The sequence below is a fragment of the Carcharhinus amblyrhynchos genome, chromosome 4 (assembly GCF_965287045.1).
Source record: "Carcharhinus amblyrhynchos chromosome 4, sCarAmb.v2.hapA, whole genome shotgun sequence".
Classification (NCBI taxonomy): Eukaryota; Metazoa; Chordata; class Chondrichthyes; order Carcharhiniformes; family Carcharhinidae; genus Carcharhinus; species Carcharhinus amblyrhynchos.
The window spans coordinates 99360586-99380059 of NC_137327.1; the positions used below are offsets into that span (position 1 = coordinate 99360586).

Sequence of the window (19474 nt, forward strand, 5' to 3'; positions counted from 1 at the left end):
CTCAAAGCACAGAACACCAAAATTAGCTGGGCAACCTAAGGATTCTGTAGTACTGAAATGCAAAACAAAGCTTGCTGGCATTACATATAATACCATTAATAATGCTATATTTTTGTGCGTTGTAATCAATAATTTTATAAGTATTATCCTCTATCTATATAAAAGGAAGAGATGAAAAATAACAGATATGAAGTTAAATATGGTTTGTTTTGGTGAATTTACTGCACTGCTGCCTCATTATTAACAGCAACTTCTGAACTTGCGTGAAGATTGCAAGAAGAAAGAAACTGAATTCCAGAAGGCAAAGGAGGAAAAACGGAAAGCGGAGCTATTATTGGAGACTCTTAAAGGAAAGGTGAGAGCATAGGAACAGCAGACTTCCAGTGGTTCCTGCTAGTTTCAGGTGGGAATTCCAAAGGCACTTTGAATTAGGTGAGAGGGCCAAATTGGGACTCCTGCCAGGCATCGATCCTGTTCCCAATCTCCCAGTCCATTGCACCAGAAGAGATCAGATTCCTGACCGGAGTGGGCACGAACCTGATGTCAGCTGTAAATCATTAATTTGAATGTACTTTGCAGGCTGGATTCAACCACGTCCTGCTATGCCTTGCTAAGAAGCCTGAATACTTTGAAATGTTTTGGTTGCATTCAATTTCATGTTCAAGTGCTTTTAACTAGCCTCCTGATTGACAGGTTCAGGCTACTTCACAACAGGTAGTTGCTTTATTTGTTTTCTGACACAGTTGATTAAATCTGAAGTGCTTCCTCTTTTCCAACAGCAATTTTTTTTAAAACCTGCTTTCTCTTTGATCTGAAGTGCCTACTTGTGTCAGCAGGTGCTGGTTCAACCACAGTTTTTTTTAAAGCAGATCTGTTCTTTGTTCTAAAGACCTTGATTGATTTTGTTTTTCATTGTAGACCTTCTTCAACAATCTCGCTCCATTAAAATAATATCCTGCTTTTCTATTCAACCTGACAAAGTGGACAGGTTCATATTTTCCCACATTACAGTCTATCTCTAAATTTTTGCCCAGTCACTAAATCTATTATTGCAGATTCTTATTTTTTTTTTGTTAGTCACAAATAAAACTTAAGTTAACACTGTAATGAAGTTACTGTGAAATTCCCTTAGTCGCCACATTGCGGCACCTGTTCAGGTCAATGCACCTAACCGCCTAACTGTCTTTCAGACAGTGACCCAAGCTGGGAATTGAACCCGGGTCCCTGGCACTGAGAGGCAGCAGTGCTAACCACTGTGCCACCGTGCCATTGGCTTCACAACTTACTCTCCGACCTATCTTTGTGTCATTAGCAAATCAAAGCAACCATACGTTTGGTCCTGTCATTCAATTGAATTACAGTAAAGTAGATTGTAAATAATTGAAGCCCCAGCACTGATCCTCATGGCACTCATTACATCTTGTCAACCCAAAAATGATTTCTTCACTCCCTACTGTCTGCTTACTGTTAGCTAACAAATCATGTATTTAGGCTAATATGTTAACCCTTACACAATGTGCTACTTGTGAAGTAGCTTCTGATATGCCACTTGGTCAAAAGCCTTTTGGAAATCCCAAGGCCACCATATCTTCAATTCCCCTTTATCCATGTTGCTTGTTACTTCCTCAAAGAACTCTAACAAATTAGGCAAACACAATTTCCCTTTCATAAAACCCTGTTGACTCTGATCGCATTAAGATTTTCTAAATTCGCTAACATAATCTCCTTAATAATAGGTTCCAGCATTCTCCTTATGACAAGTATTGGGCTAATTGGCCAATAGATTTTTGCTTTCTTTTTTGAATTGGGGAGAAGTTGCATTTGTTATTTTTGAATCTAATAAACCTTTCCAAAATCTCGGGAATTTTAGAAAATTAAAACTAATGCATCTACCTTCTCAGCAGCTGCTTTTAATACTCTAAGATGAAGTGGATTTGGGAATTTTCTCTGGTAATTGTAATTGGGGCAGCGCTGTGGCACAGCAGTTAACATTGCAGCCTCACAGTGCCAGGGACCCAGATTTGATTCCTGGTTTGGATCACTATCTGCGTGGAGTTTACAATGTCTCACCGTGTCTGTGTGGGTTTCCTCCTATAGTCCAAAACATGTACTGGTTAGATGCATTGGCCATGCTAAACTCTCCCCCAGTGTACCCGAAGAGGCTATGGAGTGTGGCAGCCTGGGGATTTTCACAGTAACTTCATTGCAGTGATGATGTAAGCCTACTATGACATTAAAAAATAAATTAAACTAAACTAAAAAATTTAATTAAAAAAACTAATTGTTTTAAGTTCTTCCCACCTTTTCAAGTCTTGATTTATAAATATTTCTGGGTTGTTATTTGTATCTTCTGCAGTAAGGACAAACACAAAATATCTGTTAGATGCTTCTGCCATTTCATTATTTTCCATTATTAATTTCCCAAACACACACTCTAAGACCACCAAAGCTCACTTTAGTTACTCTTCTCCTTTTCATGTACCTAGAAACCGTCACAATGTTTTTATATTTCTCAAAATTCGCTGGACTCTGGGGAAGTGCTGGAGGATTTGGAAAACAACTAATGTTACACCGCTGTTTAAAGGTAGCAGACAAAAGGCAGGGAATTATAGGCCAGTTAGCTTAACGTCCATAGTTGGAAAAATGCTAGAATCCATCATCAAAGAAGAAATAGCAAGACACCTAGAAAAGAACGGTCTGATCAAGCAGATGCAGCATGGACTCGTGAAGGAGAAGTCGTGTTTGACGAATTTACTGGATTTCTATGAAGATGTGACTACTGCAGTAGACAGAGGGGAACCGGTGGATGTGGTGTTTTTAGATTTCCAGAAGGCATTCGATAAGGTGCCTCACAAAAGGTTGGTGCAGAAGGTTAGGGTACACGGAGCTGGGGGTAAAGTGTTAGTGTGGATTGAGGATTGGTTATCTAACAGGGAGCAGAGAGTTGGAATCAGTGGATGCTTTTCTGGTTGGCAGTTGGTGACTAGTGGAGTGCCGCAGGGATCAGTGTTGGGGCCTCAACTGTTTACCATTTACATAGACGATCTGGAGGAGGGGGCTGAGTATAGGGTAACAAAATTTGCTGATGACACGAAGATGAGTGGAAAAGCGAATTGCATGGAAGGTGCAGAAAGTCTGCAGAGAGATCTGGATAGGCTGAGTGAGTGGGCGAGGACCTGGCAGATGGAGTATAACGTTAGCAAATGTGAGGTTATCCACTTTGGTAGAAATAATAGTAGGAGGGATTATTATTTAAAGGGTGAAAAGCTGCAGCGTGCTACAATGCAGAGGGACCTGGGGGTCCTTGTGCACGAATTGCTAAAACTCAGTCTGCAGATGCAGCAGGTGATCAAGAAGGCGAATGGAATGTTGGCCTTTATAGCGAGGGGGATAGAATATAAAAGCAAGGAGGTCTTGCTGCAACTGTACAAGGCACTGGTGAGGCCGCAACCGGAGTACTGTGTGCAGTTTTGGCCCCCTTATTTGCGAAAGGATATATTGGCCTTGGAGGGAGTACAGAGAAGGTTCACCAGGCTGATACCGGAGATGAGGGGGTTAGCTTATGAAGAGAGATTGAATAGACTGGTCCTGTATTAGAACTACCCATCACCTATTTCTAGCTTTCTGTCCTAACAGTCAGGTCCCAGTCTTGGTCTGCAGTCACATCTCTGATGTCTGATGTTATAACGATTGTAGAGGCCGTGGGCATCATCAACAGATCTATCTGTGTGCTTTCTGGAATACGAGCTGCCTTATTGAGCAAGCAGAGGTTCGCGTAATAGGAAGCAGTCAGTGGTTTTTAAGCCTGTAACTTTACCTGGCTATTTTTGTAGGTCTCAAGGTGAAGACTATCTGAAAGCTGCAGAAGTGGCCCTTTCCTTTGCTGCACAATAGGTGACAGGAAACTGGCATTTGGCTGAACTACTATAGCTATCATCATACATATTTATGTCTATTTGAGCTGATAAATGATCCATTTTGTCGCAAATGTTGTGCACATTCAGATGCAGCACCTTTTAGTTCCACCTTTTCATTATTTTTGCAACTTCTAGCCTTATCTGCAGGGGCACTTCCATTTATATGCTGTGCCCTTTCCTGCCATATACTGGTTGCATTATCTTTATTGCTACCTTGCTCTTTTACCTTGTCCTCTCCCTTTCATTTATCATTTCTTCCCTCACTTAACCGCTTAATTCCCCCACTGTTTAGTTCAACATCTCCTTACTGCCCTAGCTATGCAACTCATCAGAACACTGGTCCCTGCATAGACCAGGTGAAGACCATTCCAATGGCAAAACCCCCGCTTTCTCCAGTATTGGTGTTTGTGCTATTTATGCTTTCTATGACCACATCCAATTATCAATATCTTATTTCTTTGGATTTTTGTCTTAGGATAAAATTATAATATTTGTCATGAAGATGCATCTTTATATAATAGCAGACTGCTTTAGCAGTTAATATTGACTCTTAAAATGTTCCTGCTCTTGTACAATTTAATTTGTTGTAAAGTGTGATTTATTTGTTTGTAAATTCATTGCAACCTACCGAGGCAGCTTGAAAATGAACTTGTTTGTAAAGAACTCCCATGTGGACTCAAGTAACTAAAAGTCTTCTGATGTTTAATTGATTTTGTAATTTTGTCAAACTGTACATAAAAGCTGCATATCAGACACATGTTAGCTAACCACATGGAAATGATCAGAAATTTGTAATGCACAGGAGTAGATTAGAAAACATGACCTTTTTTCTCATGGCAAATGAATTGTGCTTTTTCAATTTAGGAGGAAAATGCAGTTAGACAAGATATGGAAGAGAGCGATAACCAGGGAAATGTGAGTGCTTTTTATGTAAAAAGACTCCTCGTTTTGCTACGTGTTACAATTCACATTTATTCATTTTGGAAGCAATCCACTGGATGTTAAGTTTCTCTTGACATAGACTCTCAGCCAACAACTGCAAATTAATTTAAGTTCTACCAAACAGTTTGCTAAAGTTAACAACCTATAAGTTGCACTTTGAATAAATACTAGGTTCAATACTCGTTACCTTGATCAAAAGGGCTGAGGTTAATCAGAGGTCAGTTATGAGCAAGGGTTTGAAAAGCACAGTTTCAGTCTTTCAAATGGGACAAAATAATGATCGTAATATATCAAATGGAATTGAAAAGATTAAAATTAAACAGGCATTTATGCATAAGCATAAATCAGACTCAGGTGTGAAGAACTTTTCACAACATTTACCACTACATGCATTGGTTTTCTAATCAAGGTTGTGAAATCCAATTAGTCTTGTAGACTAGTTTTCATCCTCAAAGGAGGCCATAGAGAGATTTTTCTCTTGATTGGCTTGAGTTTTTTTCCCCTAATGAACCTGGTTTTATCAATAAGGGAAAGAAAATTGATGAGCCACTTACTGTTGACAAGGTGTGAAAAACCAAAAGTCAAACAAAAAGCAGTAAAGTATCATGTTGTAATGAAATGCCTGCAACCATATACAAGCGCAGTTGTGATTCTATTACATAAACTAATTTGTTATTACCAGTTTTAAGTGAAAAAGAATAAATTACCGGACCATGGTAATTGCCATATTTCCTGAGCTGGGAAGATGCACAATCAAATTATGAATAATGTTTTAATTAACCATGCAGATGTTTTGAGGCAAATTGCCAAAGAAGCAATATGACCTTCATGGAAGGCCAGGAAGAGACCATAGAACAACAATAATTTGTATCTACAATTTATTGGTATGACCAAGGTTTTCATTGTTACTAGTAGGCAAAATCAGTGTAGCTCCTGGGCATGTCCAGTTAATGGAATAAGATAATTAACATAAACAGACATCTCCATGAAGCCATGATGAGGCAACAATTTCATCCAACATGTTGTTCACTGCATTTCAAAGACAAGTCTGCCTTTAGGGTTATTTTAAAAACTATTGCGATGAGTAACAACAGATTCCAGCACAGTTGTTGGTGTATATTTTTGAACTACGGGAGAATGGAATTTAAAACTACATTAAGACAAGATGTTAGTGAGATTTTATTATTTTATCCTTTTTAATATGAATGCTGTATTCTCACTTATTTTGAAGCCACAATGTATTGATCAATTTTGCTAGGTAGCATTTATGTCAGGAAATAACCATTACCTTAAAAAAAAAGTCCAAAGTTGTAAATTATACCTAACCGGTCAAGCATGCTATGAGTACATAGTCAAAATAGAGGACACAAAAACTCAGGATGACAATATAAACGTGCAATATATATAGTAATGGTGCACAATTGGACCAGGAAATCAACAGCCTAATCAATGCATTCTGTGTGCTATATAGCTGCTTTTGTTTTGAAACAAGTGTTTCTAAACTGAGAAAAAAATTGTAAACATCCAGTATATTTGTGCTCACGATAGTTTTGGAAACTTGAAAAATTTGTCATAAAAGGAAAAAGCAACTGGAATATCAATATAAATATGTACAGAATCTTAGTTAATTAACATACACAGAATCTGCACCCCATCAGATTCATGGTCTGGATATGTCATCAAGTCAGACAATGGCTTCTCAAAGCCAGATTCTTCAGCCAGTTGATTATAGGATAAAGGACAGGATAATGGGAAACTGATTAGGCTATTGAATTTTCAAATTTTATAGATTGATTATAGAATTAGAAACTGTGATTTAATCTCATCTTTAATGACTTCTGCTCTATCACAGAGCAGCACAGGATGTATAATATTGGGTTCCAGTCAAGAGAAGGGTGGTGAGTTAGACAGAGCCACCACAGGACCTGTTCGATCAGAGAGGGAAGCATTGCTTGTGGGTAAGAGACTATGCAGGAATTTTATCCGTTTAAAAATGTTCAAGTTTTTCTAAATGTCCTGCTACTTGCCTTCTTAAAAATGGATTCTAGCAGTTTTCCCATGACAGATATTAGACTAATTGGTCTATAGTTTTCTGCTTTCTGTCTCCGTCCTTTCTTGAATAGTGATATTACATTTGTGGTCTTCCAATATACCTGGATGTTTCCAGAATCTAGGGAATTTTGGAAGATTGCAACCAAATCCACCATCTTTGCAGCAACTTTCTTTAAGATCCAAGGATGCAGGTCATCAGACCCAAAGACTCATCAGCCTTTAGTCCCATTTGTTCTTTTGGTACTTTTTCTTAAATGATCATGATTGTCTTAAGTTTCTTTCTCCTTGAAGACAGATACAAAATACTAGTTGAAGATTTGCCGCCTTCTTATTTCCCATTATTAATTACCCAATCTCATCCACTGAGCAACCAACAACAACAATGTTGGTACTTTTCTTTGTGGAGAATCTTTGTACTCTGTTTTTCTAATTTTTTTCATACTCCAATTTCTCCCTCTTTATTTTCTTAGTCATCCTTTACTGGTTCCTATATCTTTCCAATCATCTAACTTACACTAATCTTTGCAACGTTGTGCATCTTTTCTTTCAGTTTGATACCATCCTTAACTTCTTTAGTTAACCATGGTTTGTGCATTTCTACCATCTTTTAACCTTTGTCCCCAGTCCACTTAGCCAATGCTGTCCTCATATCCAAGTAATTGTTTTTAACTAAGTTTAAGACACTAGTTTCAGACCCATACCAGTTGTACTCTTAAAGCCAGAAAATGCACAATGTTGACATTCAAACTAATTCTTTAACAAAAATAGACTGTAGGAAGTGCAGTTTAGCACTGTTGTGTCAATGGCTGCAGTCTTCATTGTTACTTAAATGTGGAATGTTGGAAATATTGATTAGCTATCAGTTAAAAGTGTATGTCAATTTTGTTAAAGACATAATAAATGAAAGTATTATTGTTGAACCAATGATTATGTATTACAGCGTTATCCAACAATTCAGCTCTGAAAGCCCAAACAGCGTAAGCCTATTTGTACTTGTATTTCTTATTTTCTGGTTGGACCGGTTTCAATTCTGTGAACTTTGAACATTGGCATGAGCTTTCTTTAGCGATTTTACCTCATTGTTGGATAAACTCCAAACACAGAACAAATTGTTAATAATACCAACTTGAGAACAAGAACTTAGACCTTGTGTTCCTTTTTTCTCCAAGTACAAGACCACACAGAAAAGCCACAAAACCAGATAAACAAATTTCAGCAACAGTACCAAAACTGTGTTAGTTTTAGAAAAGCATTTGGTGATAACTGGTATTTGTATCATCCTTTGCGTAAAGGAAACATCTTTGAGCAAATAGATGCTACTCAGCAAGAAAACAATATTGGCAATCTGTATTACAATATAAGAACAAAGACTATTCACTCCTTCAAATCCACTGTCTCCACAAATGGTCAGTTCTGTTGTAGTTTCCACTGAACCCAATTAACCTCCCTATTCCTGAAAAATTTGAAGCTTGCTGCCTCATTCCAGATAAATGAAACAGTCTACTTGTCTAATCTGAAATATAAATTAATCATTCTCATGCTGTCCATAAATCAGCCTACTTCCACCTGCCATGGGAAAAACAAAAGCAATTATATTAGGAGCAGCATCGTGATTAGCACCACTGCCTCACAGCACCAGAGACCTGGATTTGATTCCATCCTTGGGTGACCGTGTGGAGTTTGCACATTCTCCCCGTTTCTGTGTCAGTTTCCTCCAGGTGCTCTGGTTTACTCCTACAGTCCAAAGATGTGCAGTCAGGTAGATTGCCTATGCTAACCTGCCCGTTAGTGTCCAAAGATGTGCAGGTTAGGTGGGTTGTTTATCCATAATCAATGTGCGGGGTTTACGGGCATAGGAGGAGGGACTGGTTAAGGTGGTCTTCTGGAAATTCAGTGCAGACTCAATGGATCGAATGGCCTCTTCCTGCACTGTAGGAGTTCTATGGTTCAACCCCACCATAACCTTTGACCATTTGGGACTGAAGCTCAATACTTTGCAGGGGATTCAAAAATGGGGGAGCTTTGCAATATCTCGAGTTTAACACAGGAGAAGGAGAAAGCTTTGAAACACATCGTTCAGAGAGAACCTCAGACCCAGAAGTATGGAATTGCCTGAAGAGTCACAACCCTTTGAGTGAAGAAATTTCTCTTAAGTTCAGTCCTAAATGGTCAACGCCTTGTTCTGAGACTGTGATCCCCTTGTTCTAGACTCCCAACTAGAGGAGCATCTGGCCCCTTACTCCCACATATTGGCTAATACAAAGTCTTGAGTACATTATCTCAGTTTATAATATGGGGCCATGCTGAGGAGTACTGTATTGTTAACTGTACCATCTTTGGACTGAAGTATTAAGTCTAGTAATAGATGTTGAGGATACTGTGATTTTATTCAAAGGAGAGCAGTGAGTTTTCTGGTCAGCAATAACATGAAAACAGATTTATGTGTAAAAAACGTTTTTTGTATGTGCCTATGTAGCAATAATAATTCTACTTCAAAGCAACTCATTTTTACATGATCTTCATCAGGATGTGAGAATGTGATAAGCTGCAATATAAATGCAGGTTATTCCTCCTAAGAGAAAGGAAAATTAATAATTTCTTAATTTTATGTGCAAGTTTCTAGTTATACGTCCACAATCTAAATAATCCATTTGTATTCACATTCTAAACTCCTCTGTCTATTTTAAAACCTCAGATCATTGCTTCCTCCCAATTTCTTTTACTCTGATCAAAACAACGTTTTCTGAATTTCTTTTCATAGTGTAAAGCCTTAAATCCTAGGTTAGAATTTTACACGGAATGCGTAAGCGTGTGCCCAACCCCAAATTGTGGGAAATAACGCAAGAAAATATTGGGTTCGCAACATTTCGTGGACGGGTGCATGAGTAAGAAGCACCAATCCATTTTTTCTCATTTCTCATCCAAGCTGGGATAAAATGGGATCAGAACATTGACTGTATGAGTTGTTAGGAGTTCAGGTGAGGGTTTGCTGCTTCTTTAGTGCAGAGATTTCAAAGCTTTACCAGTGGTTCCAGCTGAAGTATTTACTTCAGTAGCTTTGTTTTGAAGATTCTACAGTGAAGAAGGAGTCTGCACCAACCACAATTCCACCCAGGCCCTATTTCCATAACCTCACATATTTACCCTGCTAATCTTCTGACACTTAGGTCAATTTAGCCCGGCCAATCAACCTAACCCACACATCTTTGGACTGTGGGAGGAAACCCACGCAGGCACGGGAAAAATGTGCAAACTCTACACATGCAGTGATCCCAGGTCCCTGATGCTGTGAGGCAGCAGTGCGAACCACTGTGCCACCATGCCATCCCTCTTGTTTTGTCAAAGTGCAATCTTTAGTGCACTAGGTGGTGCTGTCTGCATTTCAACAGATGGGGATTGTTTACTCTGCTGGTGAGTTCTGCTCTAGAGCAGAAGAGAAGTGTCCAAAGGCAGCATCCCAGGAAGAGACCTGTGGGAAGAGAGGCGCAGGCACCACAGAAGACACTTGCTGTCAAAGTATACAAGCAGTAATCCAGCCACCTCAATATATTTGAGATCCGATGCCATAGAAGGCTTTGCTTCTTTAGGCACACCATATTGTCTGATGATTGGGCCGGAGATTGCTTCCAACTGAATACTCCAGTACCAGCAGCTCAAAAGATCTTGGTGACCCTTAATTTTTTCATGTCCAGATCTTTCCATGGGTCGGTGGGGCATTTGTGTGGAGCATCTCAATCAGTTCTCTACGGTTTCAAGCTGATCGCTGATACCTTCTTCAGACAGGTCATGACATTCATTCATTACAGGAAAAGGCCAGCCAGAAGCTTTGCAGCTATTGCTGTGTTTTGGTGTGTTGTGAAACTTTTTTTTTCTGCATCCAGCATTCAATAGACTGCACTCGTGGTGCCAAGCAAGCCAGCTGGGTACCTTCATGAACAGAAAGAGCTTCCAGTCTATGAAAATGCAGCCACAAGGCACAGTTTCTGAAAGTCTGTGCATGGTACCCTGGCAATTCCCAATAAGCCTCATGCTTGGTTTGATTTTTTTATGGGCTTGCTAATCACCAAGATAAAAGAAAATTACTGTGGATCTTGGAACCCGATCATGAACAGAAAATGCTGGAAACTCTCAGCAGGTCTGGCAACATCTGTGGAAAGAAAACAGAGCTAGTCTTTCAAGTCTGAATGACCCTTCATCAGAGCTCTAACAAAGGGTCATCCAGGCTCAGAATGTCACCTTTGTTCTGTCTCCACAGATGCTGCCAGATGCCCAGGAAAACACAATCCTGGCTTGATGAGATTGACCACATCGTCCAGGATCTAACTGACAAGAAAAAATCTCTGCACCTGTCAAAACTACACCACCAGCAAAAGGAGCAGAGAGGGAAATTCATCAAATAGCAAAGTGGAAGCACAAAGAAGAACTAGGGACATCCAGAACCAATGATGGACTGAGAAAGCTAAGGAGCTGCAACACTTCAAGAAGCGTGGCACCAAGGCAATATATGGGTCCAACACCCTAGGTTTGAAACTGGTGCGGAGTAAAGAACCATTTTGCAGACAGAGAAAACATCAGCCTTTGATGGAGCGAACACTTCAAAGACCTCCTAAACTGTGATACAATCGTGGTTGAGATAGTGTCTCCCAGCTTCATATCAAATATGATCTTGGGCTCCCCCCAAGCGTGGATGAAGTTGAAGCCACTACTAAACACATGAAGAATGGAAAAGCAGCAGGAGTGGATGGGATTCCAGCTGAAATTTGCAAATTGGAGGAGGAGAGTTCACCTGTCATCTTCATCAGCTGTTCCTGAAAATCTGGTACAGAAAAGAAATCCCTGCTAACCGCAGAGATGCCACCTTCAAGAAAGGAGACAAAGTGGACTGTTGGAACTACTGAGGAATTTCCTTCCTCTCCATGACAGAGAAGATCATTGCTCGAATCCTTCTCACAGTTGCCGAAGAAATCTTTCCAGAAAGGTTATGTGGCTTCCAACCAAATTCTGGAACAGGGGACGTGATTTTCGCTGCTCAACAACTTCTACAGAAATGCCAGGTGCAATGTCAACTACTCTTTATGGCCTTTATCGATTTGACCAAGGCTTTTGACTCAGTCAATCAGAACACATTATGGAAGACTCTATCAAAGACAAGCTGTCCAGAAAAATTTATCAATTCTTCTTGACTCCTCCACGACAATATGTCAGCAACAGTCCTCACCAATAGAAATTTGAAATGAACATAAATAGGGAGTTCTGATGTGCATTTTGACTGTGTCATCATTAGTATTAAATCCAATCGAGTTGTTAGCAAATCCACTTGATACACTTTTCAGAAAAGAATAGCAATCCAAAGCTGAAATCCATATCTTCATCCTGTGATTTAATTTATTCATGGTGTGTGGACAACACAGGGAAGGCCAGCATTTATTCCTCACTCCTAATCGCCTTTGCGAAAGTAATGATGTGCCACCTTGTTGAACTGCTGCAATTGGCAGATTTGTAAATACTAAATGAAATAAAGGGATATGAGGACAGCATTGAATTGGATGATCAGTCATGATAGTGTTGATTGGCCAACCAGGTTTAGTAGGTTGAATCGCCCACTCCTATTTCTACATTCCTAATCCACATGAGGAAAATTCCCGCAGTACTGTCGGGGAGAGAATTCCAGGCTTCTTATCCAATAACAAAAACAGCATTATATTTCTAAGCCAGGTTGATGTGCAGCTTAGCGCTGAGCTTGCAAGTGATGGCAATGTTCCCATGAACTTACTGCCCCTTATCCTTTTTAGGTGTTGGAAGTAAGGGTTTGGATGCATTAATCCATTGAATCATTAAAGATCTGGGATAAATTTACTTTGTAAGAATGAGTAAATAGAAGAGCCAGTAGATTCTGTAATCCATTTATTATCCCATTGATACTGGCAAATGAAAATGGGATGGATTTGATTTTAACTACAGACTGTCCTCTGCCACACAACTGTAAATCATGCCTAATCTCTGCCAGTTTTATGATGACTGGTGTAGTTTCATGTTGAGCCAGACAGGATAGGTTGGCAGTTTCCCTTCATTGAAACTGATCCAGTTGCATTTTTTACAACAAACTTTTTTTTTACCATTTTCTGCTGGTGTGCCACGTGTTATTAGATTTACTGAATTCAGCACAACAAGTCAAGACGATTTCAATTTGAACTCGGCTACCCAAACCCTTATTAAAATAAAATAACTTAACAGTATTCAGATTTCAAGCAGATTTCAAGCTAACTTACATATGCTGTCTTTCCAAGTAATAGTGGATTTTTGTGCATCCTTCATTATCTGTGCCAGGATATTATGGAAATTAAAAGAGAATTATATGTATCTTTTAACCTTCCATTCTGAACAAAATGTGTTTTTTAATCACAGGTATAATTTCTACATTTCTCCATGTCCACCCATTTGGAGCCAGCATAGACTATATATGTTCTTATCTACAACGACTGGATGCCAAGGTAAATTTGAAATGCTGATTAGTGTCCTAACATTATTTTCATTAAATTCTTATTCTGTTAAAACACAAGCCAGTTCCTCTGTTATTCCTAATGATTTTTGGGGATGTTGCATCCATTCTCAATGCATTAAACTTTGTTGCTCAGATTATATATTTGTTGGTCAGAGTTGGGATTTGGAAATAAATTGAGACTGTTTACGCAAAAGCTGGTTTTATTTGCTGCTCAAATTGGAATTAGATTGAGGGTTATTTCGTGCAATTTGGTGAAAAAGAAGTTATCTTCAGTCTGGGCTTTTTTTTTTAAACTGTATTCTGAATCCAGAAGAATAGTCTGAAAGCTGTGCCAGTTGATTGTTCTTCCATTTATCCCATATATTCTTGGATTCAGCATCTCAGACCATTCACAAAATGTGACCTGGAGACTATTTTTACCTGCTTAATGTTTAGGTAATTGGCAGTCAACCTTGGGGTTGAACAGAAACCCCTTGTCAACTAACTGGCATTCCATGAGACTGTGGTTGGAACTTTCCGGTTGTTCACACCAGCAGGATTTTCTGGTTCTCTGGGTTTCCCGATGGTGTGGGGTAGAGTCAATGGGAAATCCCGTTGACAGCAGCAGGACCAGAAAGTCCCAATGCCATGCCACCTCCCACCACAAGAAAAATGCCACGGTGAGGCCAGAGAATCCTGCCCCTGTGACTTAGCTATAAATTTGCAGACAAATTTATTTAAGTGACAGGCTTAAACGTCCCTCCTCAGAAGATAGATTCTGCATCAGTGACTTTGGTAATAGCCATGTTATCAGTGCGTTGCAGGACAGAAGCCAAGCCAGTCAGAGAAGTCTAGAGTTAGTATGGTGAGTCGGCCATTGTTGTCTTCATTTGTATTCACAAGCCTCAAGTGATTAAGCAACATTGACAGGGTGAGAATTGAATCTATTGCTTTCTCCATCATAGACCAGAAAACCCTAGGGAAGGAATTAAAGGAAAAAAACATTCCTTTGGATGCAATGTGTTGGAGGATTGCTTAGACCATAGATACAAAGATTCTATATAAAATTAGTTTCTGACAATCTTCAATTTAGCTCTTTTTAACTGTAAGTTCCCTCCCTTCTCTGGCATCCATAATTGACCCTTGCTATCACTAAAGGTATCCTTAAAGATGGTTAAATTTGGAAATGCCACACTAATAACGGGGCAGATTGATTAAAGATTTATTCTGCTTGTGGCTAATACGGCACTTGATATGGGAGTACATCATGCAGAAACTGGGTACTCAAAGCAGAAGAGTGTACTGCAGCAGTGATATCCTTTATGCTTAGCACAAAACATCTGTAACATTTTAAATATTTCTAAGCATTCAAGAGTTTGTGTTTCTGCTAATACCCTATTGGTTTTGCATTTTATCAGACTTGTTTACCAATGCTGTCTTTCAACATGTATTGATGCCCTGTCTATAAGGTCTCTCACCTTCAATTATTTCTTAACACTAATGGATCTCAGTGATGTTCATGAATTCAGGTAAATTTCTGACTACTTTTCATGTAGGTCCACAGGAACACTTTTTTAAAGTTGGGTGTGACATTCATGCTGAAAAATAAAGTATGAGTGGAACTTAGCTGGAAAATAGAAATGGAGAAAATAGCATTGTAGCATCTTGGAGCAGATAAGTGAGGGAAGGTTTCAACACTCAGTGGTAAGTGAGTTGTGCAGTGCAAGCACTGTTAGCGATGGGATGATGTCTCCTCAAACCCATAGATGTAATCTTTCTATTTAAAATTAGGTGGCGATGACCTCAACCTGTTAACTCATTAATTATTAAAGTCTTGGATTTATGGAAACCCTCTAATTCACACTGTAAATTGAGTTGCTGATTGATGCCCATAACATTTATCATTTTACTATTGAGTAGATATGATTGCCCACTCATCACCCTAGAAACAAGCAATTATTGTTACTGTTGTTCTCTGTGCAGATCTCTCCCAGTGAAATAGAAGGCCTCCTGACAAGACTACAACATGTGTTCCAACAGGAGATAACTGGAGTTGGCGCAAGTTTGGAAAAACGATGGAAATTTAGTGGCTTTGATGGAATCAAGGCCCTCCAGAACTAGTAACTTAGTGATAATTCACACAAGATTGCAGGACTGCTCTATACCCTTCTATACTATTTTGAACTGAAATAGATACCAGATTGTTTTTGAAAGATTGATTTCAATTACCTGTTTAAAAAATGGGAAATCCTCAGGCTTGATGAATATGGGCTGCATCTGGAAATAAGCTTTAAAAACAGAATTGTGTTTCTTAAACCCCAAATCTTGGGTAACAAACTGTGCCATGCAATTATAGTTGATGTACTTCCATGGCTGAAGCAGTAGTATGGGACAAGTTATTACTGAGGGGCAAATAGAAAAGCAACATCTTAAACCATGAAACGTATACGAAGCATCATTTTTCCCATACACATGGTCTCATATTAATCAGACCACTGTGTCTCTCCTCCAGTCCTCGATATTATAAATACTGTGCATCTACCAAAATGTTTGTTTTTATTTTTTGGTCGTTATGTGTACTTTTCAAATTCCTACCACAGCTGTCACACCTGTAGAAGCTTTAAATGAGCCAATGTCTCACATCTTAGTGAAATGCGAGTGGGAATCAAAAATCAGTAACAAATATGGTACCCATACTCACCACCCCCCACCTCCCGCCACCTGCACAAACAAAATGTTTGCTGAGAAACTACTGATTTTATTTATTTTGTGCAATAGCTCAGTTCCAGCATCTATAGGATCTGCATGCAGATTGTTTCTTCATTCTCACTTTCTCATCTCAGTTCTCCTGAAGGTGGTCACACAAAGTAGATTATTGTTCCATGCATGCTAGCAGTCCTACAGTGCCCTCACTTAAGTAGCAATTCTTTGTTTAAGTTTGTATAATGAGTTACAGGAGGGTATTTAAATGTGGTGTAGATATCAGCACTGTGTTTTATTTTACCCTTATGTAACATCCACACAAGTGCACTTTCAAATAGGGCTTACTGAATTCTGATTAGGAGTGGGAACCTTGACAGATTTTTCCATTTCTTGGTCCAGAGACTGAGGCCAATGCAGCTATCACTGGCTCAGCTGAGATAGCTAATTCAATGGAGCTTGGCATATCCTTGGTCTGTGCAGCCTAGTTCCATATCACATGATAATGAATGCCCACAAAACTATCTGGATAATCTTCAGAAAATCCATCTATGTCTACAGCTGAGTAAATTTGTTCTAGCAGCATGTAGCACCGATAACTTCACTTCAGACCATTCTTACATCCAGGAGTAGCAGGGCTTCAGTTAAGTTGAAGTTTTGTTATAAAAAAGCTGCAAAAAAATGGATTTTTCTATGACCTGATCATCTGTGGCAAATAGGGAACACCAGTTTGCATGTCATGCTGTCTCAAGGGGTTAATGTTGGCTACATGCATCTTTACTGAAGATACAAATCGTAGCACGGGAAAGGATGATCCATTCTCAGTGTTTATGTCAAAATTGGGGCATAATGTGCTAGTACTTGTGTTTGAAAAGAAGAAATATAAAGATTGTTAACATATATTCAGGGAAGTGCTATATGTTTAAGTAAATTGATCCAGTTTAGTGAAAAAAAAATGTTTACATCTCAAAATCTGTGGTTAAAAAATGAAACATCCCTGTTGTACTTTGATTCCTTTGTATCTCTGGAATCAATCTAGCAGTACATTTTAGACAATCTATCTAGTTTGTACAGGTTGAGCTACACTGTATTGATAAAAGTTGTATTTTTTAGAGATAAATTATTTTTTACAAAGCTTTAATACTTGATAGTTGACTTGGGTTTTGTGTCCCCATGGGTGAAGAACATGAACAATAACACCTACTGTTGGTTATAATGAAAGCAGCTGAGAATTCTTTCTGCTGTTTTATGGTTTATACCATCTGTGTATTCTAATGGACAGCATTCTCCTGCTGCTATTCTGTGGTTTCAAACAAGCCTGATATGTTCACTGATGCTTGTTAAATTTTAAAGTGTCTTTTTTCATTTGTCCAAGCTGTATTATTTAGTTAAGAATTAATAAGTGCTGGTTTACATGGCATGTTATCATACAGTGATGGTGAGTTGCTAATATTGTTTCGTGTGCTGTAAACTCATAATTAATGAGTGCAGAAGTTTAGCACAAAATAATATCTGGAGCTTAAAATTTCCAGTAAGAGGTTATTATTTATTCTGTGGGCACAAATGATCCCTAGTTTTGTTACATACCTTTACTCCTGTGAATTACCTGAAGGACTAGTAACCCATGCAGTGATTATCTGCATAGCATTACTTAGCTGTGCAAAGTGAAAATCAAGAAGAGAATTGAAAATACCTGTTAAGTGAATAGCTTGAAATTTCTTTGATAATCCTGATATGAATGATACTGAGCTGTACAGACCAATGAGGTTCCAAGTTCATGATAAATTGGTTGATCTCAGCTAGAATCATAAAACCCATTTGGCTTTGATCCCCTGGGCTAAGGGAGTTGGGGGTGGGGCGAAAATCAGCCTGAACCTGATTGCTGCCTAGTTGCTTTCACTGGAACGTGTTGGAATTACATAAAACTCATAACACAAATAGATGACTGTCCTAAGCGCTTTTTGTCAGCATTTACGTTCCACATGAGCTTTCTCCCACTCTAATCACTAATTCCCATCCTGTCCCTTAATTTGCTTCTCCCTCGTGTTGTGATTCCCCTTGTGTGTGTCGGCCATCATTTTAAACATGAGAAATGGAAATTAGCTTTGTTTTTGTGTGCCAGGCATCAAATGGTTTGCTCTCCATCTTGGTTTTCTGGATCATATTTATTCTACAAAAATATCACTAGCAAATACAGATGATCTGGCCACTTATTTCATTGCAGTTCGTCTCAGTGTATAATTTAGTTGCCGAAATTCCCTGCATTCTCATAACATCTCTTGGATAAATAAAAAATAAATTACAGTTCAAAAGTTAATTGGCCATAAAGTGCCTCAGACATTTTGAGACCATGAAAGGCACCATTTAAATGCTAATGATTCTATTTCTGAAAAGTGGCTGCTTTGATGACACCACAGAATTGGAAACACATTAGCAGGGTTCTTCATCTTCAAGAAATGGGATAAATTAGAAGGAAACTTCTATTTAATCAGCAAGTGAGCTGAGTAAAACAATTTTCTTATTATATTCACTTCTCTGAACCAAATCATTTCACTATTTGTACCTATGAAGTGAACATCTTTTTGATGAGATTCAATATCTGAGATTTATCTCAAGTTTACAACTCTGACAGTTTAGCTGTGTTTTAAGTAAGGTCAATTTACAGATCTTTTACAACTGCAAAAATGTATAACAGAAAATTATTACTAATATTTCAGAGAATTCCTGATCTTTTCAGGAATACTTTATGTATGAGATGAGAATAAAATTATCATTATTGCCCATGGAATAAAACCTAACTTGACTGACTGGATATGTTTTGTTTCTAGGCAGTTTAAGCAGGGAGAGGAATTGTATATTTGAGTGCTGTATCATTTTGGAATATGTTCTAATAATTAGCAAGTTGTACTTCAGTCTTGTTTTGTGATTTATTAGAATGGATTTTTAAAAAGTTTTATAAAGAAATTATTTAAATGGCTGATATTGTTTTGCAATTTGAAAAGTTACTTCCTAAAACTGATTTTTGCTTTCAGAAATCCTGATGGAATAAAATCCAATAAATGCTCAAATCTAACTAGTAATCTCCTCCTTCTTGAGTTCTCTGCCCGAAGGCAGGTGCAACGCACAGTGCAAAGACTGCCACAATGGTAGGGTAAGGAGCGTTGAACCCCGTGCTATTGGCATCAATCTGATCCATACTATTCATCCAACTGGTCCCCAAAGGAGTCAGAGTTGCTGTGCATATCTATAATATCCGGCAAGACCTGGACAACAGTTCAGGCTTTGGCTGATAAGTGGCCACACAAGTGCCAGGCAATGTCCATCTCCAACAGAAGAGAATATAACCATCTCTTGCTGTTCAAAGGCATTACATCACTGAATT

The 19474-nt window shown here is 38.6% G+C and overlaps 1 protein-coding gene across 4 annotated transcripts in view; it reads left to right on the forward strand.

Annotated features, from left to right (window-relative positions):
- The window catches only part of LOC145342248 (ecto-NOX disulfide-thiol exchanger 2-like), a 271181-nt gene extending 252055 nt beyond the window's left edge, over window positions 1-19126 (forward strand). For 3 of the 4 annotated variants that reach the window (XM_080187653.1, XM_080187654.1, XM_080187651.1), the window contains 5 exons: window positions 248-355; window positions 4782-4832; window positions 6712-6817; window positions 13317-13402; window positions 15376-19126. In XM_080187653.1, coding sequence (XP_080043779.1) covers window positions 248-355; window positions 4782-4832; window positions 6712-6817; window positions 13317-13402; window positions 15376-15513 — 489 coding nt within the window. In that variant the 3' untranslated portion in view covers window positions 15514-19126. Of the gene's footprint in view, window positions 1-247; window positions 356-4781; window positions 4833-6711; window positions 6818-7851; window positions 7889-13316; window positions 13403-15375 lie in introns of all 4 variants that reach the window. The other variant, XM_080187652.1, reaches the window with a different exon arrangement.
- The last annotated feature ends 348 nt before the right edge of the window (window positions 19127-19474 follow it).